Genomic DNA, 25,275 nt, shown 5'->3' on the forward strand with positions numbered 1-25,275 from the left:
TTTTTATAATCGCATTCCATACAGGGAGGTCACTCGGGTCTGCGGAACCCGAATGCTAGAAAATGTCGATAATATTAGGCTGTAAACTTGATCATTTCACATCTACTTGTCAATGTTCCAAGTCGTAAGCTTGTTCTCCTGAATCCAGTCTTTACATCTTACACTGATTTAGAATGACGCAAATATTAGCAATATGTATTATACAGTGTGTACGCAGTCAGTATCGCTTGGTTAAATCGTATTTTTTCCTTTAAAGCTTGCATCACTCCTTACTTAGCAATTTATTTTTATCTATAGGAGGGTAGGTAACGTCGAACAGCTGAGCGAGAACGGGACAGCTCCTGACGCGTCAGTTTACTGACTCTATGAGATTTTATAAACATCCCGAGCCCGTCGTGATTGTTGGGAATTAACTGTTGCTGTACATCAGCATTTGTATATTAATCAAAGCTTGTAGTGAATGTGTAGTCTGTTGCGAGGCAACCCCCCCCCCTCCCTTTCCGTTTGCCTCCAGCTGGTGGGAAGGGGGGGGGGCGAGGGGCCACAGAGCGGTACAACGTCGGCAGCATTGATCGCGCCGCTTCCTAACCCAGTTACTACCACAACTTATTACTAAATACAAATTTATAAACAATAATTTTCAAAATGTTACGTTTTATAATGTATTCTCTTCTGTGGCTTTACTTTTCTGTTGCGGCTAAGGAAGCGGCAGTCAATATTGAACTTTAAACCAACTGAATAGAGTAGTTGTTGCAAGCAGTTCCCCGAAATTGGTTAGTAATAGTAGCACTGGCCGCGGCTGGCCACGGACGCCGATCATGGTCGTATTGTATGTTTTTTGTATTGTGTAAATATTTTGGATTTATTAAGAATATATTATTATAAAAAACATTGTAAATGGATGACTTTTGAGTGTTTATTATTTATCCTTGCTTGTTTAAATACAAATTCGAAAAAAACTGATCCATTTCTAACATGACACAGTTATTCTATTAGCACAATATTGACAAGCTAAAAAAGGTGATAGGAGAAACAATAATATTGTATACAATAAATAATTTATTTGACGAACATGATACACAGTTATAACGACACTTGGTCCAGTAAGTACTTATGGCACTTTACTACGTTACATACATTACTCAAATATTCACTGTAAAAAAAAAACATGAAAACACAATTTACATTACGAATCTATAATAGAACAAAAAATGGTACGTATTAAACAATATGAATAACACAAAAAAGCTTGCATCATCTTACTTAGCAATTTATTTTTATCTATAGGAGGTAGGTAACGTCGAACAGCTGAGCGAGACGGGCAGTCTGACGCGTCAGTTTACTGACTCTATGAGATTTTATAAACATCCCGAGCCCGTCGTGATTGTTGGGAATTAACTGTTGCTGTACATCAGCATTTGTATATTAATCAAAGCTTGTAGTGAATGTGTAGTCTGTTGCGAGGCAACCCCCCCCCCCCTCCCTTTCCGTTTGCCTCCAGCTGGTGGGAAGGGGGGGGGGCGAGGGGCCACAGAGCGGTACAACGTCGGCAGCATTGATCGCGCCGCTTCCTAACCCAGTTACTACCACAACTTATTACTAAATACAAATTTATAAACAATAATTTTCAAAATGTTACGTTTTATAATGTATTCTCTTCTGTGGCTTTACTTTTCTGTTGCGGCTAAGGAAGCGGCAGTCAATATTGAACTTTAAACCAACTGAATAGAGTAGTTGTTGCAAGCAGTTCCCCGAAATTGGTTAGTAATAGTAGCACTGGCCGCGGCTGGCCACGGACGCCGATCATGGTCGTATTGTATGTTTTTTGTATTGTGTAAATATTTTGGATTTATTAAGAATATTATTATATTGATTAAAAAAACATTGTAAATGGATGACTTTTGAGTGTTTTATTTATTTATCCCTTGCTTGTTTAAAATACAAATTTCGAAAAAAAAACTGATCCATTTTCTTTTAAACATTGACACAGTTATCATCCCAGTTCTATTAGAGAAACAAACAATCAAAACAAATGTTAATGTTTGTCTTGTATCTGACAAGCTAAAAAAGGTGATAGGAGAAACAATAAAATATTGTATACAATAAATAATTTATTTGACGAACATGATACACAGTTATAACGACACTTGGTCCAGTAAGTACTTATGGCACTTTACTACTGTTACATACATTACTCAGAACCTATTCACTGTACACACTGAATTTATATAATTTCTTTACGAATGGTTATAATAACAATCTTAACATGACTAAACACGAATTTGACATTAGAGTTTCTGTGCGTGTTTCAATCTTTATAATAGGGATGATGCCAATTTTTATTATAATGGTTACGTATTTCTTTAAATACGTGTAATACTGTTCAATAACCTTTCTGACAACCTAAAATATTTTTACTTTAGCCACCGTCGCGCGTCGTCCCAGCCATCATCCCAATTTACTTATACGTAAACAGGCAGATTTAACGAAGATTAATTGTATTTACGGGAATAGGGGAAGCCCTCTTACCAACATTTCTACGAAGAACTTCCATCACCCAATAACGTGGAACTGACAGTCAAGGTCACGTAACAAATAAAAAATGACATTCATAGAAATCATTGGTCTGCTGTATATATTTTCGTCTATTTCATTTTCCAATCAATCAACTCGACCTATAGATTTCCACTGCTGGAAATAGGCCTCCCCAAATAGCGCCAACAGTAACTTAGGTATCTGTTACGTCATTTAAAAGTATTTAACTAACATTAATTACAACTATTTCCACAATTAAGTGTATCAATTTCTGTATAACAATAAATTTGTCGTACGATTAGTTTATAAAAGTACATTTTATTTATTAGTCAGTATGTATATAAAACATTACAATTTCTTGCCGAGATTCTGTTTCGCCGATTGAATGTAATGCTTGATGAACATTATTTAAAGAACTGATTGCTGATACGTATAATGCTAGGTTATCGAAAAGCACGCATGCCTTTAAAGTTTGTCCGTATCATCGCAAACTTTCAGAACCTGACATTAGACGTAACTAACAATCAGCCTTTTCCACTTAAAATATATTAGTAATTTATGACTAGTCTATGTATTGACATAATGCATGGTTGCGCAAAATGAAATTTAAAATAGTTTATATCATTCGATATTATTAAATAGCTTTGTACAATATTGAATTTATTTTTTTGGTCTCATGGCAACACTATCATATATAGGTTATGCAAATAGTACTATAGATGGCGCATGGCTCAAAATTATTATGAGTAGAGTTATTTTTAATACTTTTAATTATACTGCACTACTACACATATGAAATGTACTGGTATATTTTATTTATCTATGTATATTTTTAATACATGTTTACACAGGTCGAGCAAAAATACATAATAATTGACATCACATAAAAAAATGAGAATTCTTAACACACATTCGTGTTACTGATCTTTTTAGCACCAAAACTAACAAAATAATTAGGCCGCGGTCTAAAATAAAAAAAAACATTTGAATCAATTAAATACCAGAACAAATATGAATAAGTGAACAATTTTGAACACTTTCATTGACATTAACTACTGTCCCTTATAATTATTTTTAGCTCTACGTATGATTTCAGGAAAATTATAATTAATACATTTTTACATTCATAGCCATAAAATGCAGAAAACATTGGATGCTGGTACACAGTAGTGTTTGAGATAATTAAATAAACATGAAATTTTAGATTTACTAAAAAATTAAGAAAATTGGCAAAATAAATGGATGTAGATCATCATCTCCTAATAGTGACACGCGGTCTTATCTCGGGTACACTTTTACCTATATTCTTAATTTCATTGTAAAAATATTCGAAAGTGAATTGAGCATGTTCTTAACAAAATATCATTGATTGAACTACGCATACTTTTAGATTCGTATTAACTTTCACCCGACAAGCGAATGCGAGCCATCAAAAACGTAATGTTACTACATGTCTCATTAAAAGTACTTGTATAGCTAACGGCAACTAACTTGACTGAGCGTGATGTTAACGATCAATTAAATGGCCAAGCAATAAAAAGCTAAGGGTGACCAACAATAAAAATTACTTGACACATTTACTGGCAAGAAAAGAAAAGAAACTTGGTTACGCTGTGAGAGGTAAATTAACTTCAATATCATTAGGAACTTGAACCCTTCGATTCATGCCACTTTAATTTATTCAAATATCTGTCTATTGCTAGCTACCTCAAAGCAGTCACAACAGACACAGCAATACTGTTAAGTGCCTCAAAAACTGATGTCCTGTCGGTATCAAGTCAGGGGCAAGTGAATTGCCGCTTGCTATACGATATGTATAAAGTACATTGCCCTATGTGGTGGGACCTGGTGGCCTGAGGGTCACGGGCTCAGAGCTCGTCGTCGAAGTGGTCTCCCATGAGGTCGCTGCCGTAGTCGGTGGCCTCGCTCCCGACGAACACGTCGTGGTGGTTGAGGATCTCCTCGAACGTCAGGATGTCGTCGTGGTCGTCGTCAGCTGACGCGAACAGGTGGTCCACCTCCTCTTCAGCTATCTCTCTGTTTATAGATTGATTATTGTTTAGTGTAAAGCATCAAAAATAATTTATAAGATCAACTTTATATAAGAATATTTAGTTGATAGTTATGTTTAATATTTGTATAACTAATATTAAGCCTTGTGTCATGTATAATAGTTACAATTACGCTTCCATGTAACAACTTGTACATAATTCAGAGTGTGTATGTGTGCGTAAGCTTCTCTTTTTCTTTACAGTTCTAATAATAGAAGTTATTTTTTAACATTTTCTCATTTGAGAATTCAGGCTAACAAACTAATCTATGTGTTATTCCTGGTTATAAACTATTTGTATACCAAGGTAGTCTAAATCCGTTCCGTGGTTTTTGCGTGAAAGAAGAACAAACATTCATACATAAAACCTTTCACGTTTATAATATTAGTAGGAAATAGGATGAAAGCACGCATGATCGACTTACAAAATTAAACACACAAACAGGACTCGTGGTTCAACGCACCAAGACATGCCGTTCAAATCTCTTTGAAGCCATAAAAATCTCTACATAGAAATAATATTGGAGCAGAATATTGATAAAATTGATTCAGTGTGTAATGTAGGCAAACAACATACATTACTGAGAACACGTTACGATTCGTTTCGCGATTATCCACGGTAGGCAGAAAACGATACAAGTTACATGGCAGTGCTGTGAATGAACAAAACGATTTCGTTGTTTCTATACACAGGAAGGAGGGAGGGGGCGAAGCAGCATTGTAAGTGTGGTAATCAATGAGATTAAACTATGCATTTTATTATCACAGCAGTTCACAGTATGCCGCTCGCTTTGTACACGTCCTAGGGTGTCGTCCTATAGTACAGCAAGTATACTTACTCGTTATTGGGTATGATCCAGGCGTGGATCTCGGTGACGTCGATGACTCCATCTTTGTTCAAGTCCAGGTCGTTGTCAAACTTGTCCTTCTCCGATATCAGCCAGCCTTTGTCTTGTTGAGCGCCTGTCGGAGAATATTTTTTATTATAATTTAACACCGACATGGGGCAGTGGGATGATTTCAGAGTTGACAAATGGCTAGTGCAATTAATGGAAAAACTAAGAGAAATCCCAAAAAGATATGCTATGGATCGTTGACATTGAAGTATTTTAAGGCTTTCATTAAAAGATTCGTCTCCGCAGCAAGAACTCTCAGACAGCGGACTAAGGTGGGTGAATCAGGGTGCTGTCCAAAGTCGAATTTAAAAAAGCAACATAGCATCCTAAAGATTTTAAAATTTGAAGGCAATACTTTCTATGAATCGGCGATATCGTAATACATTTTTAAGGCTTTTATGAATTTGTATGGCGGAGACAAAAGTTGCCTGGTAACTTTGGTCCTCTCGTATGACACGTATACAGAAGATCTTGTACTCTGTTACAAACAATTGTATGAAGGAGATTGAGTAAACACTACGCGGTTTCTGTGTTTACGGCACGGAAGTCCACACACACTGCTAGTATTGTTACCAGAAATACTATTTCCTGTTGATATCTGCGTCGAACGACAAGATATTAAACATGTAGTCAAATGGGTATCTAGATTTCGGTGGAGAAAAGTGATTGTATTAACTGTACGTTAAATTGTGGATGAATATATCTTGCTAGATCATTCTATTTTGGGCATATATGTGTATGGGTTGTGTGAATGGATTTGGGATAGCCGACATCCCACTATTGGGCAAGGGCCTTTTTCTTCTACATTTCGCTATATACATGAAAATTCATTCTACTTTAAAGATTGAGTGATTGTTTTGTTAGAAGAATTTGTTAATACGTAACAACCAATTACTTGTGATTATATTCAGTTTACACAAGCTTTATAAATAAATGTCCTCAATAAATGCACACATTATCAATTTAGCACTAATAATAACATTTGACATATAAACTCATTAGCAAACTGTTATCTTCAGAATTGAGTAGGACAAATAAACGCATTATGTTCATAAATAGTCAGTCGTAAGGCGTCGACATTTGAACCGAGAGGTGGGCGTAAAGGCCGGAGAAATGCGCGCAGATAGCTGTAGCCGTGATAAATATGAAATGTAGTATGGTCGACCAAGAAGAACTGATTTAAATCTGACTGCACAGATAGCCGAGTTGTTGGGGTCACCAAGCCAAGAGTGCGCGACGTGTCGCGGGTTCTATCCCTGCGTGGGACGGGCCTTTGTGTGATCCACAAAATTTTGCCGGAGTCTGAGTGCCTTTGTGCATTTGACTTAAATGTTCTTAATTCTCACTCTCAACAAAATAGAGTACCTGCAATCGAACTGAGTCCGAGTTTCTGCTGTGGAACCCGATGCCAACTCGTACTCGTAAGTTGAAACTACGCTAGGTCGATAACTAATGACTATGATAACGCTAGATTACTACTCGATCTTGTTTTGGTTCGACATCATTATTTCTGAACCGAATCAAAACCTGAGACTGGCAGAGAATGCCTTAGGCATTAACTCCGCCATTGTACATTGTTTATGTATAAGAAGTGTAAATAAATAAATAACAATTCGGGAGTCAGCTTCACAGTACAGTTTTGAGTAAGTTTCTCAAAACTGCAAAAAACGCAATCAAATTCAATGAGTACAGTTATAAAAGACTCGTCATCTTAGGCATAGTTAAAAAAATAATACATTAAATCTTACATTTTAGTAAATCCAATCCGACTTTTGTCAGTTGACTGTGCCTACATATCGATACTAGTATATTACATTAAGAGGTATTGATATCGTTGTGTATACAACGAGGAAAATTATCATCGATATTTATATTAACGTGTTATCGAAGTAAGCAAATAAAATTAAAGTGTCTGATTGTTATATATTGTTAAGTGTAACAAATCTAAAAACGGTTTGACGGTTATAGATGAAATTACACAGCCAGATGGTTTAGGTGCGAAACGACCAGGTAAAGTTTCATTAAAACATTCAACATTCGTTAAACATATTTAGAGAATAAAAAAAAAAAAGAAAATTCGAGTTTCCTGACCTTTCAGTTAGCTTAGAGTAATGAAAATTGACGAGGTTTAGATAATTTCTAATGAATGCATTTGTTTTGTTTAAAATATTATTTAAACAGAATTTATTTAAAAAGAAGAACGACTCCCACGCTCATGAATGTAATCCTTGTGTCGCGGGGTGTTTCACAGACACACAATTCACATGCACAAAGACAGCTAGACTCAGAACAAGCATTCGTGGATCACACAAATGCTTGTCCTACGCGGGGATCGAAACCGCGTCACGTTGCGCAGTGTGTTTGGCGTGATTACCTCAACCACTTGGCTATCCGTGCAGTTAGTTTTTTCGCCATGTGTACTTATAAGTTTAAGTGCTCAGTGCTGACCTCTATCGCCGACGTACTCGTTGAAGTCGATCTTGCCGTCCTTGTTGGTGTCCTTCTCCCGCAGCGTCTGGTTGATGAGGTACTGGTGCATCTGCTCGTGCTCCTCCGGGTTTGTGAACACCTGTACACGGATATAGAGTACTCATAATTATGGGGGTACACAAAAATGTACCTTATGTGGTATGGAAGAAGAAAAGTTCATGAAGATTTCTATTGAAATTCGGCTGTGTGTTACTCATGGTACGAGTGAAGATGTTACTTGCATCGGTTTATTTAGGGGTTTACGTATTTATCGGGATTGCCCGACTAGTTTCGGCCCAAACTGCAAAAATACTTCTTTGTTATAACAATACGACCCCTGAATCTTCTTAACTAAAAAAAATCTAAAATCTCTGTGCTAAATACTATTTAGACTATGTAGACCTTATCTCATGGATCAAGGATCTTCTTGACAGCCGAAACAAACTTTTTATATGGCAAGCAAGGTTTTTACTTGTAATAAATCTAGTTAACTTAATCTACTAATTAAATTTATTATTTATAAATACTTTCGTATGAACTGACCTCAAACTCATCCACCTCCAGTTTCCCGTCGCTGTTCGCATCTGCAGTCGCCCACATGGACTTCTCCTCTTGTAATAACTGTAACAAACATTAAACAGATAAAATCAAAAATATTTATTTACAGATGAGAGCAACGAGGTGAGTTTAATACGCATTGACAACCTACACCTACATTACGACGGCAAGTATTAGGTTAAGTACGCCGGGTTTCGTGTTAAAACGTGATTATGATGTAATTTACCAGATAAAAGACAAATGGACTTCATCCTACTGAGAGCTTATTAAGTGACCTTGTTGGAATAAGGGAATAATGAGTTACATAAGTCAATTCAAGTCTTAAATTCCACTTGGAAAAACATGAAATAACCACTGAAGTCGTTTTGAAAAGCGCCAGTATTATACAGTGACTTTTACGAAATTAGGATGAGGTCTGGGTGTTTTTCGGCGAATGAAGGTTTGCACGCATTGCCATACTCACTACCGTCCAACAGAACTTTGATGCTGACCATACTCGGGCAGTTGTTTACATTGTAATTCAAAATTTATGTCAGCAGTCACAGGCTGTCAAGCGCCCTCCTACTCAAATTTCTAATACATAGCATATATACAATAATATAAGTGTTAACACAAATCAATTTTCGTAATTTTTAATGAGTAATTTCATATATTCAAGATAAACTTGCAAGTCCGTGACAAATGCTTGTAAATGTTCATCAATTTTATATTCGCCTCGTCAATGTAAAAGCGATATAATAAAAACGGTTTGCATCGCGCTTTTCAATACCAGTTCATTTGCAGTTACAGAATATTGATTAATGGAGCTGCATTCAATACGAAACTCGTTCCTTGGCGGTTCCTTGCTACACGCATATTGCATAGAGGGTTACTACAAGCTTAAATATCATTGCAGTTATGGACAAGAGACGTCGATCATGCGATGTCACGTTTTGACAACTGTACTTTCTTTTTTCTTTCGTTAGGCGGGAGATTCCTTATGGACACCCACCTCCTCGGGGGAGGATGCGGCTAGTGTCAGACTCTTACTGACTAAACCTGAACCGCCGTGCAATGTCTGCCGCATTTAGTCGGTGCGCGGCAATGCATAGCAATTCAACACGTAGACAACTGTAGTACCCTATATTATTTTAAGAGATCGTGGTAGAGGCATTGCAAGTTATTTATTGCAACCGATATATCCTGATCGCTTTCAATTCGATTCGTATTTACTTGTGCAATGTTCAAATCTATCGAATATCGACTGGAATGTTCGTTAATAGGATTGATATCATTAGATAGTAAAGCACAAGTGTGAGTTATGGTAATGATATTTTACAAAGTTTTGGAGAAGATGTATTCCTTACAGATTTAGTAGCAAGGCACAATGCGCAAAATCGATACTTTTAAAGTCTATAGAATAAAAAATGACAGTCATGTATTTTTCACATTTTCCAAAATAGCAAAAAGTCTCATCGACAAAAAGTTACGGAGCATTATCACTCTATACGTAATATGTTAATTTTATCACAGTTTCGGATAGTATCACGGGTTAGTGACGTAGTGAGCCCACATCTCAAAACTATAAGTACCAGTTCCAAATCATACCATGCCGGAGTCGCCAGTGTCATCAGGGCCGACATCGTCCTCGGAGTCGACGCCGAACGAGTCGTGGAGGTACTCGCTCCAGGTGACGGCTCCGTCGCGGTCGTCGTCCGCCTCCAGCAGCCGCTCCTGAGCCTCCTCGCGGGACAGGTTACTGGTGAGGAGAGCTCAAGGTCAATGGTGATGGTTAAGTTGATGTGTTTAGTGAAGCAAGTCGTTGTTTCACGGCTTGGTGGCTATAAATTACATTTGTTTAATAATAATAAAATGGTGTTAAAATTTTAAATCATTCGTTGCAACCTGTTTCGCTGATTACACTTAACATACACAATACCGCAAGCAGGCAGCAAGTGCTTGCGGTATTTTCGTATTGAAAAAAGTTCGATCACAATATGATAATTATTAATTATATTCGTGCCATTTCCTTCCCAATTTCAGACATTTTTGTATATTAGCTGTAGCCGGCGGGAAAGCCTACTACAAATAAAAAATAATCTCACGGGAACATAACAGCCAGGTAAAAACTATCCTAAATCCTGGTTATAAACTATCTGTGTACCAAGTTCCGTCTAAACCCGTGGAGTCGTTTTTGCGTGAAAGAGTAACAAACATTCATACATACAAACTTCGCGTTATAATATTATTTTAATAATATTATATACCAAAACTAAAAACAGCTTTTTCAAATAAACTTTCCTTACTCATCTTATCTGTACAACATGCGACTCTTGTCGCCGCGTCATTGCATAACCCAGTGTAACAGTTGTACGTGAACCTTCACAATAGGCATCGTAAATCAATGATACACTTGTTGACGGGATTTCAACGCAATTTGCCGGCAAGTGTGTACAATCACGATCCAAAAGATGGAGAATTTCAAGTACTTTAGTAATACAATAAACATTATTGTACCGTTAGGTTGTTTCATAGTTATTTGTGACATGGGTCAGGATGCAAAGGGCTAAAAATATTTTACAGTACTGCTTCCTTTGCTTTGCATGCTTTACTTTAAATAATCGGTGAAATGTAGATGCAACAAGAGATTTTAATAGATGAATGATGATAAATAATATGAATATAATTTAAGTAATTTAATTTACATAATACATTTCCATTTCACAGGTTAACCAAACTGGGTTAGGCCTTCGGAATGGATGGACTATTTTTAGAGTAAATCATTTCCTTCCTGTTGTGACACATCATGATTATGATATAATTGAAGTAAAACAAAAGAGGCCTGTCTTTTATTCAGAATTATTTTCTCACAAAATGCTAAACCCAAATTGAAATTTCTGAAATACAACAATTTATGCAAATATAGGTAAAGAAAATGTACTGTACACATATTTATAATTATAATAAGTTACGTGGCCATCCTGCTAATTAACACATAAATACTTGTTTTGGCAATAAGTTATTTCTGACAGTATAAGGTATTTTAATTAAGAAATGATTAAATATTGTAAACACATCTGTTATTCCATATTTCAAGAACATTGAATGGATAGTTTTAAGATGTAGGCAATTTGAAAATTATTTTAGGTCAAACTTACAAGGCAAACATGAAATTAACTACAATTAGAAAACTGTATTTGTATCAATAAAAGTTTAGGTGTATGAAACTTGTTTTTTTTTTGTTAACTAGTTTATAGTATATTATAATATTATATATATCAACTTGAGTGCTAATAGTAATTAGCACTCATGTTGAGTTACAAGTAGACTAAAATTTTAAATATTTTGATTCTTATTGGTTTTAAAAATTGTATACTGTTTACAAGTCCGGTACCTAATGAGTTCTGATGTACCACATGTATGTAGCATGGTTCATAAAAATGCAATCAATTTTTTATTATTCACATTCATTTGTATTTTATAATAGTATTTTGCAATTAATGACTGCAAAATATTACTCTACATGAACCTAGTCTAGTAATTTCTTAATTAAATTATGTTTGTTTAGATATTTGAAATTACCTTAAGTGTACAACACTACATTAATATTTATACCACTTATTGAGATAACACAGAATAACTCACATGAAAGACTTGAGTATCCACTGCTTGAGTTCCTGCCGGTCAATTTGGCCGTCCCCGTTGAGGTCCATCTTGGGCAGCAGCTGCCCCAGGCGCCGCTTGGACTCATCGGGGCTGAGCTTGTCGAACTCCTCAGCCTCGCGCACGCTCCCTATCGAGAAGTAATACGTGAAGCCGAGCGCCAGAGGCACCAGTGCCACCAGAGCGTTCTTAACCGTCATCGCGGCGCGCGCCGACCGCTATCGCATTCCTTATCTACTGCGCGAACTGTTGCAAAATCTAGGCAGGTAGCGGCCGGCCTACGTCACACAAAAAAGCAGTAAAACACACTGGGTACCTAAGATAGCCTCGTGGTCGAACTCCGAGTTGTGGCCGGAGTCGCCGTAGTGCTCGTAGTCCCGCGCGCGGAAGCTGCCATCTGAGTCCCGCTCCAGCGTGTCCACGCTGTGCCCGTGCTGCCCGTGCACCGCCGCCGACGCACACGACAACAACAAGTTGTGAGCCAAAAGTATACTCAACAAATATTTGAAAAACATTTTGATGCACGCACGTATTTTACAAGGTGTTTCACTTGTACTCTACAAATCTCGTTAAATACTTTATGCAAATTTCATTATATTATTGTTTATTTGTAAAAATAACATTCGTGGAGGAAAAAAGAGCAATGCATTCAGTTTTGATTGATGGCACTGATGGCACTTACTGTAGTGTTGCCAATACAAAATTATATCTGTTTTGCAGGAATAAAAAAAAATCTGCAAAAAGATTTTATCTCTGATAATTAATAAATTACAGTTAATTAACCCGATGTGGATGTAAACTTATCTGGGACTGTTTATGCATTTATTTATAACAAACAATAATAGTCTGAAATAACGTTGTTTATATTATACATGGAATGAGGACAGAACGTCACGCGATGTATTCAGTTGACGACGGAGACTGACGGGTTGGGCGGATGCGCATTGTTTAGATTGTGTTGTAACATAATATTTTATAGATATACCATACGACATTCAAATCAACTAGCACTAACTGGTTTTCATAATTCACATCTTCGATGATCCATCACGTTTCATTCAGCATGGCTTTTAAAATACAAAGTAACACAAAATACTTAAGTATAATTTATTTGGGTTTGTAGTATTTAGGTGATTATTTTATAGTTAGTTACTTCGTATCAAGTCTATATTTATAATGAAGAAAACATCGGCACTGCGTGTTTGCGCGTTAAGAACGATGACCTATATTGTGGTAATAAAACATTGTAACGTTGTATAGGTATTATCTACGAAACGTGCTTATAATATTACTGCTTATCTTTACCTGCAGTGCTTTTTGTCGTTGTAGCCTTGCCGCTCTATATATAGGTTTGTATGCTATGCACCTAGACCCAAACTCATCAAGGTTTACAGTAAACAAATAACAAATCATCCGTCTCGGAACAGTCATGAAGTACCAGCAATTATGGTCAAAAACAATATTAAAAACCATCAACTAGAACATTTTTTCACTGAGCAATTCTAATGAATCTCCATAATAATATGGTAATAGGCGACCATACCGAAATCACAAGATCTGCAGTTCATTGCCCTCGACCCTCATATCTGAAGGAACTTAAAAGATCTGAGATTTAAAAGACTGGAATTTCAAGCAAACTGGGGCTCCCGACTTATTAACCCAAGGGATTAGGTACATAAACGTACCTATATTCTGCCCCATTGCGTTCTAGCCCCATCAAAAGTGATGACAGAGTGTGGCAACGGGACGCAGGGCTCTCCTCTTTTACCCGGTCTTGGGGCCAAGACCCCAACCCCGTGTGTGCGAGCACAAAGGAACTGCGAAGGCGGAGTTGTAGAGGGCAGTTCTTTTTATTTTATTATTTAAAAAAGCCACCGATAATCTAAAACGAAGTAGTAGCTGGCTGGCGTAAGGGACTAACGTCGTTGTCGCCTTTGCCGGTCGCATAATTTTACATTTAAGGACACGAGAATTTTGTTGTTGAGTTTTGTAACTTTAAGGTTCCTATAAATAACTACTACTTGGAGACCACCGATACACCGACACCTGAGTAAAGTTATCAGCAAGTCTATGCTTATCAATTGAATGTTTACAAACTCTGAATTATGTACTGCGATATTGCAAATAGGTAAGTAAGGACACAATAAAACAAGAATATTTTTCGTAATCACTCCTGTTTATTCAGGTAAAAATCAACAATTTAGGGGTTCAATCCAGACTTTCATTCGGGTCTTGTTCGATTGTACAATAAACTCAATTTATTGACAGAATAAGACCGTTTAATTATAATTTTAAATAATTTGTTTCTTATTGTTTATAGTAATAATTTGTTAGCAGCCATCACGATCAACATGATTCGTTTGCCGGCGACGTGGTTGGGGTAAGTCGCGAGGAACTTGGACAAGTGCTTGTGGACCTCGCTCACCACGAGCGGGAGATGCGCGCGAGTGTCAGGGTTGCCAACGTCTAAGTTTAATATTGCCTGTTCCATGAATCTGTAAAATATAGTTATTACGAGTACTGTTCAATGTGCATTTGTAAATAAGTATACGTTGTTACAATTTAGTCACGGTTGTTTAATTTGGTTATATAGCAAAAGGTTATGAAGCAGAACCGGTAATTTTAGTGGCGTGGGATATTCAAGAATGAATTTGACTTTGCGCAGCATTGGGCCTAAGACTGAGAAAGAAGTTCACAAATAACTCAAGATTACTGAAGGGTATAATAATATGAGTCTTCGAAGACACCCTTATCAATTTTTAAACTTACACGCATTTGATACATGTTTCCTGAAGCATGTCTGTGGCTAGTTGCTGTACCAGCGATAGCAACACGTGCTGCTTCAAGCTGCATGGAGCGGCAAAGAGCTTGGCTGGGTCCACGGCCTTGCAGGCCACCAGCACGAGGGTCAGGTCTGCAGCAGACAGCGCCAGCTCAAACGATCCGTTCACGTCACCATCCTCAATTTTCTTCTTGATAAGCGCCTTTTGCATCTATAGACCATTATAATATAGCTATACAAAGTACATATTTTTTATGTTTAGTAGGTATTACGTACAAATAAGAACTTGTACATTTAAGATTAGGTACATTGCATTTGGCAAATTTATATTGTTTTTCTGAACGGGGGGCGCTAACCGAAATTGTGAATGGATTTTCCTGTTGTTGTTAAGGATGAACTTCGCATATCAGAAATATCCAAACAAATTAAATTCTTAATACCTACTCAAATATTTCACTGGACTCAAAACAATGTCTAGTCTTAGGAGGTAAAAAACTTGATAATACCTTATAGGTACAATTACAATAGAATATTTTATAATTTATTATCATTACATTATGTAATGTTCCTACCCTGTCGGGTACTCGGTGGTACCCGACAGGGTATCTACCCAGTCGAGTACCGTAAAGTAAGACAAAAAACATTCAATAAGAGAGGTTTAATTGTCTTAAATATAAAGTATATATGTTAAATCACTAAGCTATGTGATTAGAGGTCAGATTACCATCTGATCAATGATCGAAACTTCGCAGCTGGCCGGTTGCGGTGTCTTCAGAGGAGCATAGTCCAGCGGTGTCACAAATTCAACAGCGGCATCGGCTAGCGGCTGTGACTGCAGGCGAGACGACAACATCTCCGTGAAGTTCTTCCGCCATTCTTTAAGCTCTTTTTGAAACAACCTATGAAAAAAAGGAAATTACTGTTTAGAGGTGAAAAGATTATGATGACTGTGCATATAGATTAATGATGACTCATGACGATAAATTGTCACAATTTATGACTTGAATAGAAGATTACGCTGAGTTGTTTGAATTTATTTATTATGGCCAATGTTACGAGTTATTTAATTTTTCATTGCAAAAATAATGGAATCATGTTATAACAAAATTACATCCTGATGCAGTTAAACAGCAATTACTTGTTAAACTGAATAAATATCACGTTGTTCGCTTAGCCCCGGTTTTAAATACATAGACAATGAAAATTGAACTTGAAACTGTCTACCTATTACAGCCTGGTGATAGAGGGTCGGACAGAGACCTTTAGTAATAGGGTCCCTGAAAAGGAACAAAAACTGCACAGTTTTGATCGAAACGTCTGTTGTAACGTTAAAGGAATCTGTTTTGAAGCTAAGATTTAACAGGTTACACGAGACAACCGGACAACTTTCTAAAGACTGAGCGATTGCACATAGTTTATCTTACACTATTTCAACACATTTAGGTAGTTAGGTACTTTGATATTATAGTACTATTTCTTAATTCTTATTATTTATTACGGTGTAAAATCCGGTGAAGTGCGAGTCCGTTCCGTACAAATAGCGTTTATTCACCATATGCTGTCATAGCGGCAGCAGAAATATCTACAATTACAAAAAAGTAAGTACTATTACAAAAAAAAAAACATTGAGTAACAGAAATGTTTAATAGTAATTCTTGACTGCACGGGTAGCCGAATGCGAACGCGATCTCCGCGAAGGACAAGCATTTGTGTCATCCACGAATGCTAGTTTTGAGTTTGGTTGTTGTTGAGCGCGTGATTTGTATGTTTGAGAAACCCCTCGTGACACAAGGATTAGATGACGAATGCGGGTGTCGATTAAAAAATAAATAAATCATACATACTCCTCCACGGTATCCTGCAGCGTGCTGATGATGTTCTTGTCGGGCACGGCGGAGGCCTCCAGCAGGCACTGGTGCCGCTCCAGCGCCCGCCGCAGAGCGCCCGATGTCTTGTACACGGACTTAAACAGGGAGGACGACTTGTCTTCCACTATGAGAAGATAGTTTTTGTCATTATTATGGAAAGAAAGGCTACAGGCTACACTTCAGAAATGAACAGAGTATAACTATAACTGTCGTGAGTTTTTAAAGGTTAATCTGCAGTACCTACCTAAGTAAAACTAGAAAAAAGAAAATAAGTTGATTTGACAAGCACAAAAAAGAATTCGAATTCAGTGGAAAACGAAGAACACAAGAATATCGCGTGCTGTCGACTGTGCCAACTAGGCTCGGCATAACTCCAGGCCCCAGGATGCCTGACGTTGGATGCTCTGTGGTTGTTTGATATTCAAATACAATCCAACTTATCAATCTCCCTCTATATTAGATATTATTCCCTCTGTAGCACTAACTGAGCAATAAAACTTTTGACCCTGATCCAGTTCCATTGCGCCCTAAAAAATAACGCTCCAAAATATCATGCAATGTCATTCATGGTACTGCCAAGCAGACAATGCCGGGTCCAAAGCCATTATTCCCACCAGTAAAATTATATGTAGTATGAACAACTCACGTTCAATAAACGCCTGTTCAATGATCCGGTGTATGTGTCCGATGAGGCGGCGGTGCGAGCGCTCCAGCACGGGCAGGTACAGCGTGGACACATCGCGCCTGAAAGAGCGCGCGATCAGCTCACGAACTGACTCTGAGGTCGCACGTACCATCTGCTCTTTCAGCTCCTAGTTGGAAACACTGTTTTAGAAATATGCACCTGGCTTTACCTTGAAAAACCCACTGATTTTGCCTTGAGTAAGGCTGAGAAGTACCGTACGGCAGACTCTAACAGGCTATAATAGGAGTGCGTTTTCCCCCACATTTACATATGAGCCACTTGTTACGATTTGTGTCATTGGCCTAATTGGTCCCAATCGCCAACTCGCAGTGAGATGACGTGGTGACCAATACTGAAACCTTCCCTACATGCGTAGGTAGTAGAAGCCTGTGCTCAGCAGGGAATGTGACAGATAAAGCCTAGCATTATAGATATAATACGTAGGTACTAACTTTGGGTAAATACCTCTTATATTTCGTTATCAAGCATTCTTAATTGAGAGTACTTTTACCCCACTCTGCAGAAAGCTGATGAGGCTGGCCCTGACGTCGAAGTCGATGGCCGCCTCTTTCTTGGACTCGATGGCGTCGAGCAGGGTCTTGGCGCGGGTGTTCACTGCCTCATTGCTATCACCATTGGCCTCAACCATATCTATACTTTTTACTCTGTAAGGTTGCACAAATATGAAACACGTAGATTATTGATTTCATTGATTGCTGGATCGAATTAAATGAGTCTTCAACTAGGGATACGGGGCATAACAAAAACTTATTTCATAAAAAACTAGTTGTGATAAGTGCAAAAAATTAATTCGTAAGAGCTGAAGCCGATGATGATGATGATGAATGATGAAAAGTAAATAATCGAATAAAACCACTAGAAATAAATCGCAGGAAACATTCCGACATATGTCATACCTTTGCGCAATAGTATTCTTCAGCATATCGACCAATATCTGGTTGTGAACAAACTCGGTTTTCTCCATCATAACCTTGGAGCTGCGGATCTCCTCCTTCATGGCAGTCAGCAGCCGGGATTGCTCCAGGAACATTTCTGTTGTGGGAAACAGTTATACTGTAGAGCCGCGAGAGACAATGAAAAAAGGTGACGGGAAGACCTGGCAATCAGCTGGTATAAGGAAGGAGGGAGTGGTGTGCGTGCGGTGTGAAATCTATACTAAAATTGTAAAGCTGAAGAGTTTCGTCTGTTTGAATGCGTTAATATTAGAAAGTACTGGTCCTATTTCAAGAGTTCTTTTAGTTATTGATAGCCGAATTATTAAATCACCATCACGATATAAATGTACGTATGTTACAAAAAACGGTGTGAAAATTATCATTTTTGTGAGTGTACTGCGTTAATGCTGATTGAAACAAATGCGTTTAACGTTACAAATAAATATTGAATTATGAACAAAGTTGCAAGCAAAAAGTCGCTGTAAAATTTATTTTGTTATTAGTTTCAGTCATATTCAACAAATTACGTTCTATTCTTCGAAATCGCTGGTCAGTGGGTCGATTTTCAGGATCAATTATTACAAACAAATTTTTTTTTTTTCATTTGTTTAAAAATATACCAGTACGATTTTTTTAAATATCCAAACCCGTAGACAGAATCGAAACGAGCTTTGTGTCCGAATCGAATGCACTTTGACCCTTTTCGTGTCATTATGTCAATAATTTAAGTACTCACCATTCAGCCGATCAATCTTCTGCTCCAACACAACCAGCATATCACCTTCGAACATTCTATCACAGATGCCACTATCCATAGGCCTCTCCTCCGAATCCAAGTGCATGCTAAAGTCGACCGAAGAGCCGCTGTTAGTGCGATGAACGTAAGGTTCATTCTTCAATCGCACTTCAAGGGTCTCATCACTATGCAATGAATTCAGAGAGTGACTTCTTCTCCGTTTGGGATTATTCCTTATTTCCTCCATGGATACGTTGGTTAGATGTTCACTGTATGCTGTTGTGATGTTACTAAGCATGTGATATTGTGAGGGTGGGTAAGATTTCGACATAGATTATTTTGTGTCAACCCTCATTTTTTAAGATTTGTTCGCGCCGTAGTTATTTATAAAGTTGGCGCATATTTTAAATTGTTAAAACTACTTTTCGAAACTTTGAATTAGAAGAAGGTTCAGCGGTATCTGAGAGTCCCGAGTTTCAAGAAAGGGCTAGGGTTGATAATATTTTTTATTGGTAGCCTAAATTTTAATTATGACAAATTGCTGGGTTTAGAAGTATTTCTATCAATTGGTGTTATGAAATAGCTAACCCCCGTATGCATAATCTGTTAAATAATTCAGCATTTATGTGCAATCATATGAAATGAAGAACAGAAAATAAAACACAAATATACGAATCAAATACGCATTTATTGATGTACATATGTATTTCTTAGAGTAATACTATCAATGTCAAGAGAACCTACCTAAAGCGTCGACAAAAATAATATAATCTTATAAAAAATAACATTGAATCCTCACTCAATACAGTACCACATTGTTAAGAGAATCTGTCACGTTGAATACTAGGCGACTGGCAGCCGAGTGGAGTAACCGTAATAAATGACTACCAGCATTTCTTAAAAGTAATGTCGCCGAGGTTGGGGAAGAGAAACGCCAATCTACAACATGTTGTATGCTGTCCCACTTCCACAGATGCAACAGCCTGACTAAAGGCTGTTATAATGCTGGTAGGCTGGTATATTCAAGTCTGAATAGCAACTGTTAGGACTTTAAGTTAATAGATACAAGAATATGATTCCGACTTGAATTATTTTAGACTGAAGTTATCAAAAGGCCGTTTTTAATGGAAAAACTCAAGAATTAAGAGATACTGTGTTTTCTCTTTAATTAAAATTGATGTATGTAAATTGTCATTATCATCATATGGATGTATTTTATAACACATAGTCCCTTTTAACGTTCAACGCCACATCGGGACATTTGAGTGAGGAATCATACACACACACAGCATTCTATCATACACTAAGAAAATTAAATAAGCAAAGAGGCTGCATTTAATGCCATCTGCTATAGGTTCAGACATAATAATGTATGAAAAATTGTCTTGATGCTAACTGAATTGTTGCGGTAAGTGAAATACTTTTTACTTCACGATATACGATTTTACAAGCAACGGTTTCTGACTTTTTTTAGTTAAATTAGTTGTTTGAATACTGTCTCAATCTATAGCAGTTTAATAAATAGGACTTTGCACGCAAATCCCATAGATTAGTTTTAAGTATCAACTGACAACACTAGATATATACAATTGAATCATATAACTAATGAAACAAAAAGCAACAAGATAAAATGAAGTCACATTTAAATAAAATAAGGCTAAAAACTAACTTTGAAGAAGAAAACAAGTTAAAATAAAAAAGAGTTATAAAAGGTGTACCGAAAATGCATATTCGTTCTGATTACGCATTTACGCTACAACCTGTGTGTTTAATATTCGATTGGAATTTACGTAAGAAGTCAAATCTTAAAAAGGCTTTTCCTTAACTAACCTATAATTTCTGAGGTTACAGCATTTGTACACACAAACATCACTGAGTTAGGCATCGCTTTCGTTATTAACTAACCGTCCAGTCTTTAACAATTAGCAATATTTAAATGTCATATTTATAACTTTATTCAATAACTTTACTGATTATTTAGACCGCCTATAAACGGATTGGGGCAGATCACCAACTATTAAGGTTTAGATGTTGCCTTTTTAAAGTATAAAACCACACTGAGCTTAAAGAATATATGTTGGGCTAAAAAGCAGCCATGTTTAGTGATAGGAGTCGGCTAGGACGTGACGCGGATCCGAATGCAACCTGACCGATGGGCAAAGATCAACCATTTTTGAGATTTTTGACCATGGCGATGTCCACGGGGTACATCGCCATGGTCAAAAATTGTAAAAGATGAGAATTTTGGAAAACAGGTCTTAATAATCAGTAAAATTCATGAAATACAACACAAGATTTGTCTTTAACATATACATTTAATAATAACAGCTCTGTAATAATATATATCTTATGTATTTTATGGTATTCGGCAGATCTCGGTAAGGCCTTTAAGTTTTGAGATATAACAAATATTCAATACAAAACTGCTACGATTTATAATTTGTATATGAACCTAGGTGTTTTTGTGGATATTGCTGAAATGTTAATATAAATAACTATGTTGTCTTAGATCTAAAATGGATAAGAAAATGTAGTCAAAATATCATAAAATTATTTTGTAAGAATTTGGCTGAAGATTTGTCGCGAAGCAGAAAGAATTTAGCAAAAAAATAATAGGTTTGATAATAAAAACGCTTTTAATATGTTTTGTGATTTTTAAGTATTCATTTATGTATGAATCATTATTTTAGTAATTTATTTAGTTAGATTTACTTGGGATCGCCTGAATAAATTCGGGGTCGCGATGGTGATAAGTTGGCAATATTTATGACATTTGTTAATCTTCGACACCTATTTCGCAATGCTAAAGGCAATATTACCAACTAAGTGCGTACAATTGCTATAAATTCTTATTTTGAACTTCTTGAATGTTTTTATTGCAAAATTCTCTCTGCTTTAGACTCTAAACAGTTGAACGTACCATACCTATGTAGGAACGATGGCACTGACCCTTATTCCTATTAACTTAAGTACGTTTATCGATTAACATTTTAATATTCGGGTAATTCTACCCTTTCGGTTATACGGCATGAATACCTTCGTCGTTATACTAAACAAATTCAAATTAACTTTCGCGTTGAATTTTATTGGGTATAAATGTATACCGAACGGTCGTTTGTTTTGTAACATTCAGTTTTCAAACCGAGTTTCAGATATACCCAAGCACAGTTGATCAAAACCAAAATAAATATCGTACAGTTAGATAATCTGTTATACAAAAAGATAAGATATACAAAAAGCGCTAAAGTTTGGTATAGATTTGTCGTTTTTTGAAAATGTAAACTTCTCATTCTTCATATACCTTTAGATACCGGGTAAGTTTGAAACCAACTTGTACCGCAGGTATATCTGAAACCCGTCTATTTCAGTTCGTATACACTCATGAATACCGCGTACACTCGTAATACACTCAAGAACATTCAATCAATAACAGACTAGCACCGTATCGGTGTTAAGTATTTTAATTAACCTTACATATAACCAGGCAGCAGTCTTTCTTTATATTCTATTGCTTTTTGAATCGCTTGAGGTATACGGGGAATTATCTAATACTAAACTCCTGTATTTAAAAAGGATATTATGATAAAATATGCACTTTGATATCTTGCTGTCTTCGCCACTTCTCAAGACCGTTTGTTACAAAAAAACAAACGTTCAGTTCACACAAATGCTTGAACTTCGCGAGAATCGAAACTGAGACACTTCAAGCACAGAGGGTTTAGTGTGGTCAACTTTACCACTCGGCTATCCGTGCAGTCTTGCTTTACAGTGACTAAGACAGAATGACGTCATAATGACTTTTATCATAACATCGTTCTTGAATAGGGGTAATGACATAAGTATGATTGGCATGTATTTATATAAATAACTCTAGTTTCGTTTCTGAAAGGCTGACTAGTGTAGACAAGTGATATTGTTTTATAAGAGCTGTTAGCTTCTGGAATCAGTTGAGATCACGGTTGGTCAGTATTTCAGAAACACGAGAATATGGACAATGAGAACGAAGTTTTGACGCATGTTGTCAGTGGTGGCGTCAAAATACCGATATCAACGTGTAGCTACAAATGTATGTATAGACTTTGCGAAATGTGACTACTTTCAATGAAAATTTCAAATAATAATAAGGACTAGCGGAATTTTTGCTCCAAAGAGGGTATATTAACACCAATTTCAATTTTGAATAAGGGAAATAGCGAATATTCCAGTTCAACCCTCGAGCCTCTTCCAGTTAACACATATCCACACTTTCTAGCAATAATCTCTACATTACTCTAGTGCTATACAGTTTCGCCTAGCATATACTTACTTTGCAACCCGACTTGAGCCGTAACATTATAACAATCTACACTAACGTCTATAACAAAGCAATCATAAATACAAGCCATCTCCAAAGAGATTACGCTCCAAAAATAAAAACAGAACTTTTTACAATAATCGTCAAACTTAAAAAAAAACCGTAGAAATTCTGTGGATTTATTTATTAACAAGCTACACTAGGAATAGTCCTTAATATCACATGGTCGCCAACTGCTTCGCACTACGTCACGCCTACTCGCTAGCACTATGAAAAATCGTTGGAATTCAGATTCAAACAAACTTTGATTTCATACATCACATTTCTCTGTGTACAGACATAAGAAAAAAAATGAAATTCAAACCTATGACTTCGGTACGTTAAGGCACCGCGCACGTATGATATCAAAATAGATTGTCCATTGATAGCAATGTATCGCAACTTGGTAGTTATTTCTTGCTTCATTAATCAACTATAATATCGGCACTATTATTAGCCCAATTTACAGAAAGCATTATAGTTTGTTTCAAACTTTCCTTTTTAAATTTTAGCCGTTTCGTATTTTTTATAGTTGTGTTTAAAATAAGCACATTGATAGTTTAAGTACTTTTATATCGTAATATAAACAAATAGCAGTACACATATAAAAATAATGCAAAGTCCAAATTTTGTTTAAGTTTGAATCCTAGAAGTAATATATCTATGAACATACAATACAATTTGTACTAATAAGTGACCATAATAACTAGAGATGCGCCGAATAACTATTCGGTATTCGGTATTCGGCGTATTCGGCAATTTTTTCACTATTCGTATTCGGCCGAATTATTCGGTTTGGTGCCGAATATATTCGGTTCTTTTTTTCCGCTACATTACCCGATGTAGAACTAAAAGAAATAACTTGTTCTGTTATAAGTCTACGGAATACTATAAAAAAATTGTTGAATTCAAAAATACTTTAACTCAGTGTTTATTTTTAACCAAAAATCAACATATTTATTTAACAACACTTTACTTACAACTTTCTAGTCAATATTTATTTTAATCATACATTATACTTTTAGACCTCCAACAAAACAAAATATTTCAACCATAGAACAAGATAATAATCCCTACTATAATATTATAAATGCGAAAGTAACTCTGTCTGTCCGTCTGTTACGCTTTCACGTCTAAACCACCGAACTGATTTTAATAAAATTTGGTACAGAGATAGAGTTGACCTTGAGAAAGAACATAGGATAGTTTTGTATCCCGGACTTTTGAAGACTTCTCTTGCAAACGTGATATAACCGACATCGACGCGGGCGAAGCCGTGGGCGAAAAGCTAGTAGTATTAATTTCTGAAACTAAACAGTTAAAACTTAAAAAAAATATATTTTTTTTTAATGTTTGATCTTGCGGGCGGCAAGTAAGGACATGTTGAAACCTGTTTACTAATAAATTAAAATAAAATAAATTGTAATAAAATTTTGAACCGAATAGTTCGGCCGAATATTCGGTTCGGTAAACTTTAAACCGAATAATATTCGGCATTCGGTTATTCGGTGAAACCACTATTCGGCGCATCTCTAATAATAACACAACTTAGCTTTCATTATATTAAGAAAATCAACTTGTAAATAATCTCCTTAGATTAAAGGAGTACCGACGCGCAATTGAACAGTCAGCAATAAAAGTTGATAACCAGATTTAAAAACAACATAACAAAATGTTAAAAGTTGGCTCTTTATTATTCCTAACGCCAACAGTTTATGATAAAGTTATTTTTTTACTTAATCTCAATAACTCGTAAAACATTTTA

At 36.4% G+C, this 25,275-nt stretch overlaps 2 protein-coding genes across 2 annotated transcripts; both read right to left on the minus strand.

Annotated features, from left to right (window-relative positions):
* Positions 1-2,098: 2,098 nt before the first annotated feature.
* On the minus strand, positions 2,099-12,855 carry LOC113501104 (reticulocalbin-2). The gene is made up of 7 exons (XM_026882123.1): positions 12,467-12,855; positions 12,133-12,280; positions 10,096-10,246; positions 8,494-8,571; positions 7,930-8,050; positions 5,425-5,548; positions 2,099-4,572 (listed from the first exon to the last, which is right to left on the minus strand). Exons 1-7 carry the CDS (start codon positions 12,663-12,665, stop codon positions 4,404-4,406), a joined length of 990 nt encoding a protein of 329 aa, XP_026737924.1. The 5' UTR covers positions 12,666-12,855; the 3' UTR covers positions 2,099-4,403.
* Positions 12,856-14,307: 1,452 nt separating this feature from the next.
* LOC113501102 (enhancer of mRNA-decapping protein 4-like) lies at positions 14,308-19,514 on the minus strand. The gene is made up of 8 exons (XM_026882120.1): positions 19,178-19,514; positions 18,403-18,538; positions 17,997-18,150; positions 17,447-17,612; positions 16,777-16,924; positions 15,657-15,831; positions 14,920-15,143; positions 14,308-14,645 (listed from the first exon to the last, which is right to left on the minus strand). The coding sequence occupies exons 1-8, from the start codon at positions 19,506-19,508 to the stop codon at positions 14,465-14,467; spliced, it is 1,515 nt and encodes a 504-aa protein (XP_026737921.1). The 5' UTR covers positions 19,509-19,514; the 3' UTR covers positions 14,308-14,464.
* Between the last annotated feature and the right edge of the window lie 5,761 nt (positions 19,515-25,275).

This window comes from Trichoplusia ni, chromosome 15 (assembly GCF_003590095.1).
Source record: "Trichoplusia ni isolate ovarian cell line Hi5 chromosome 15, tn1, whole genome shotgun sequence".
Lineage (NCBI taxonomy): Eukaryota > Metazoa > Arthropoda > Insecta > Lepidoptera > Noctuidae > Trichoplusia > Trichoplusia ni.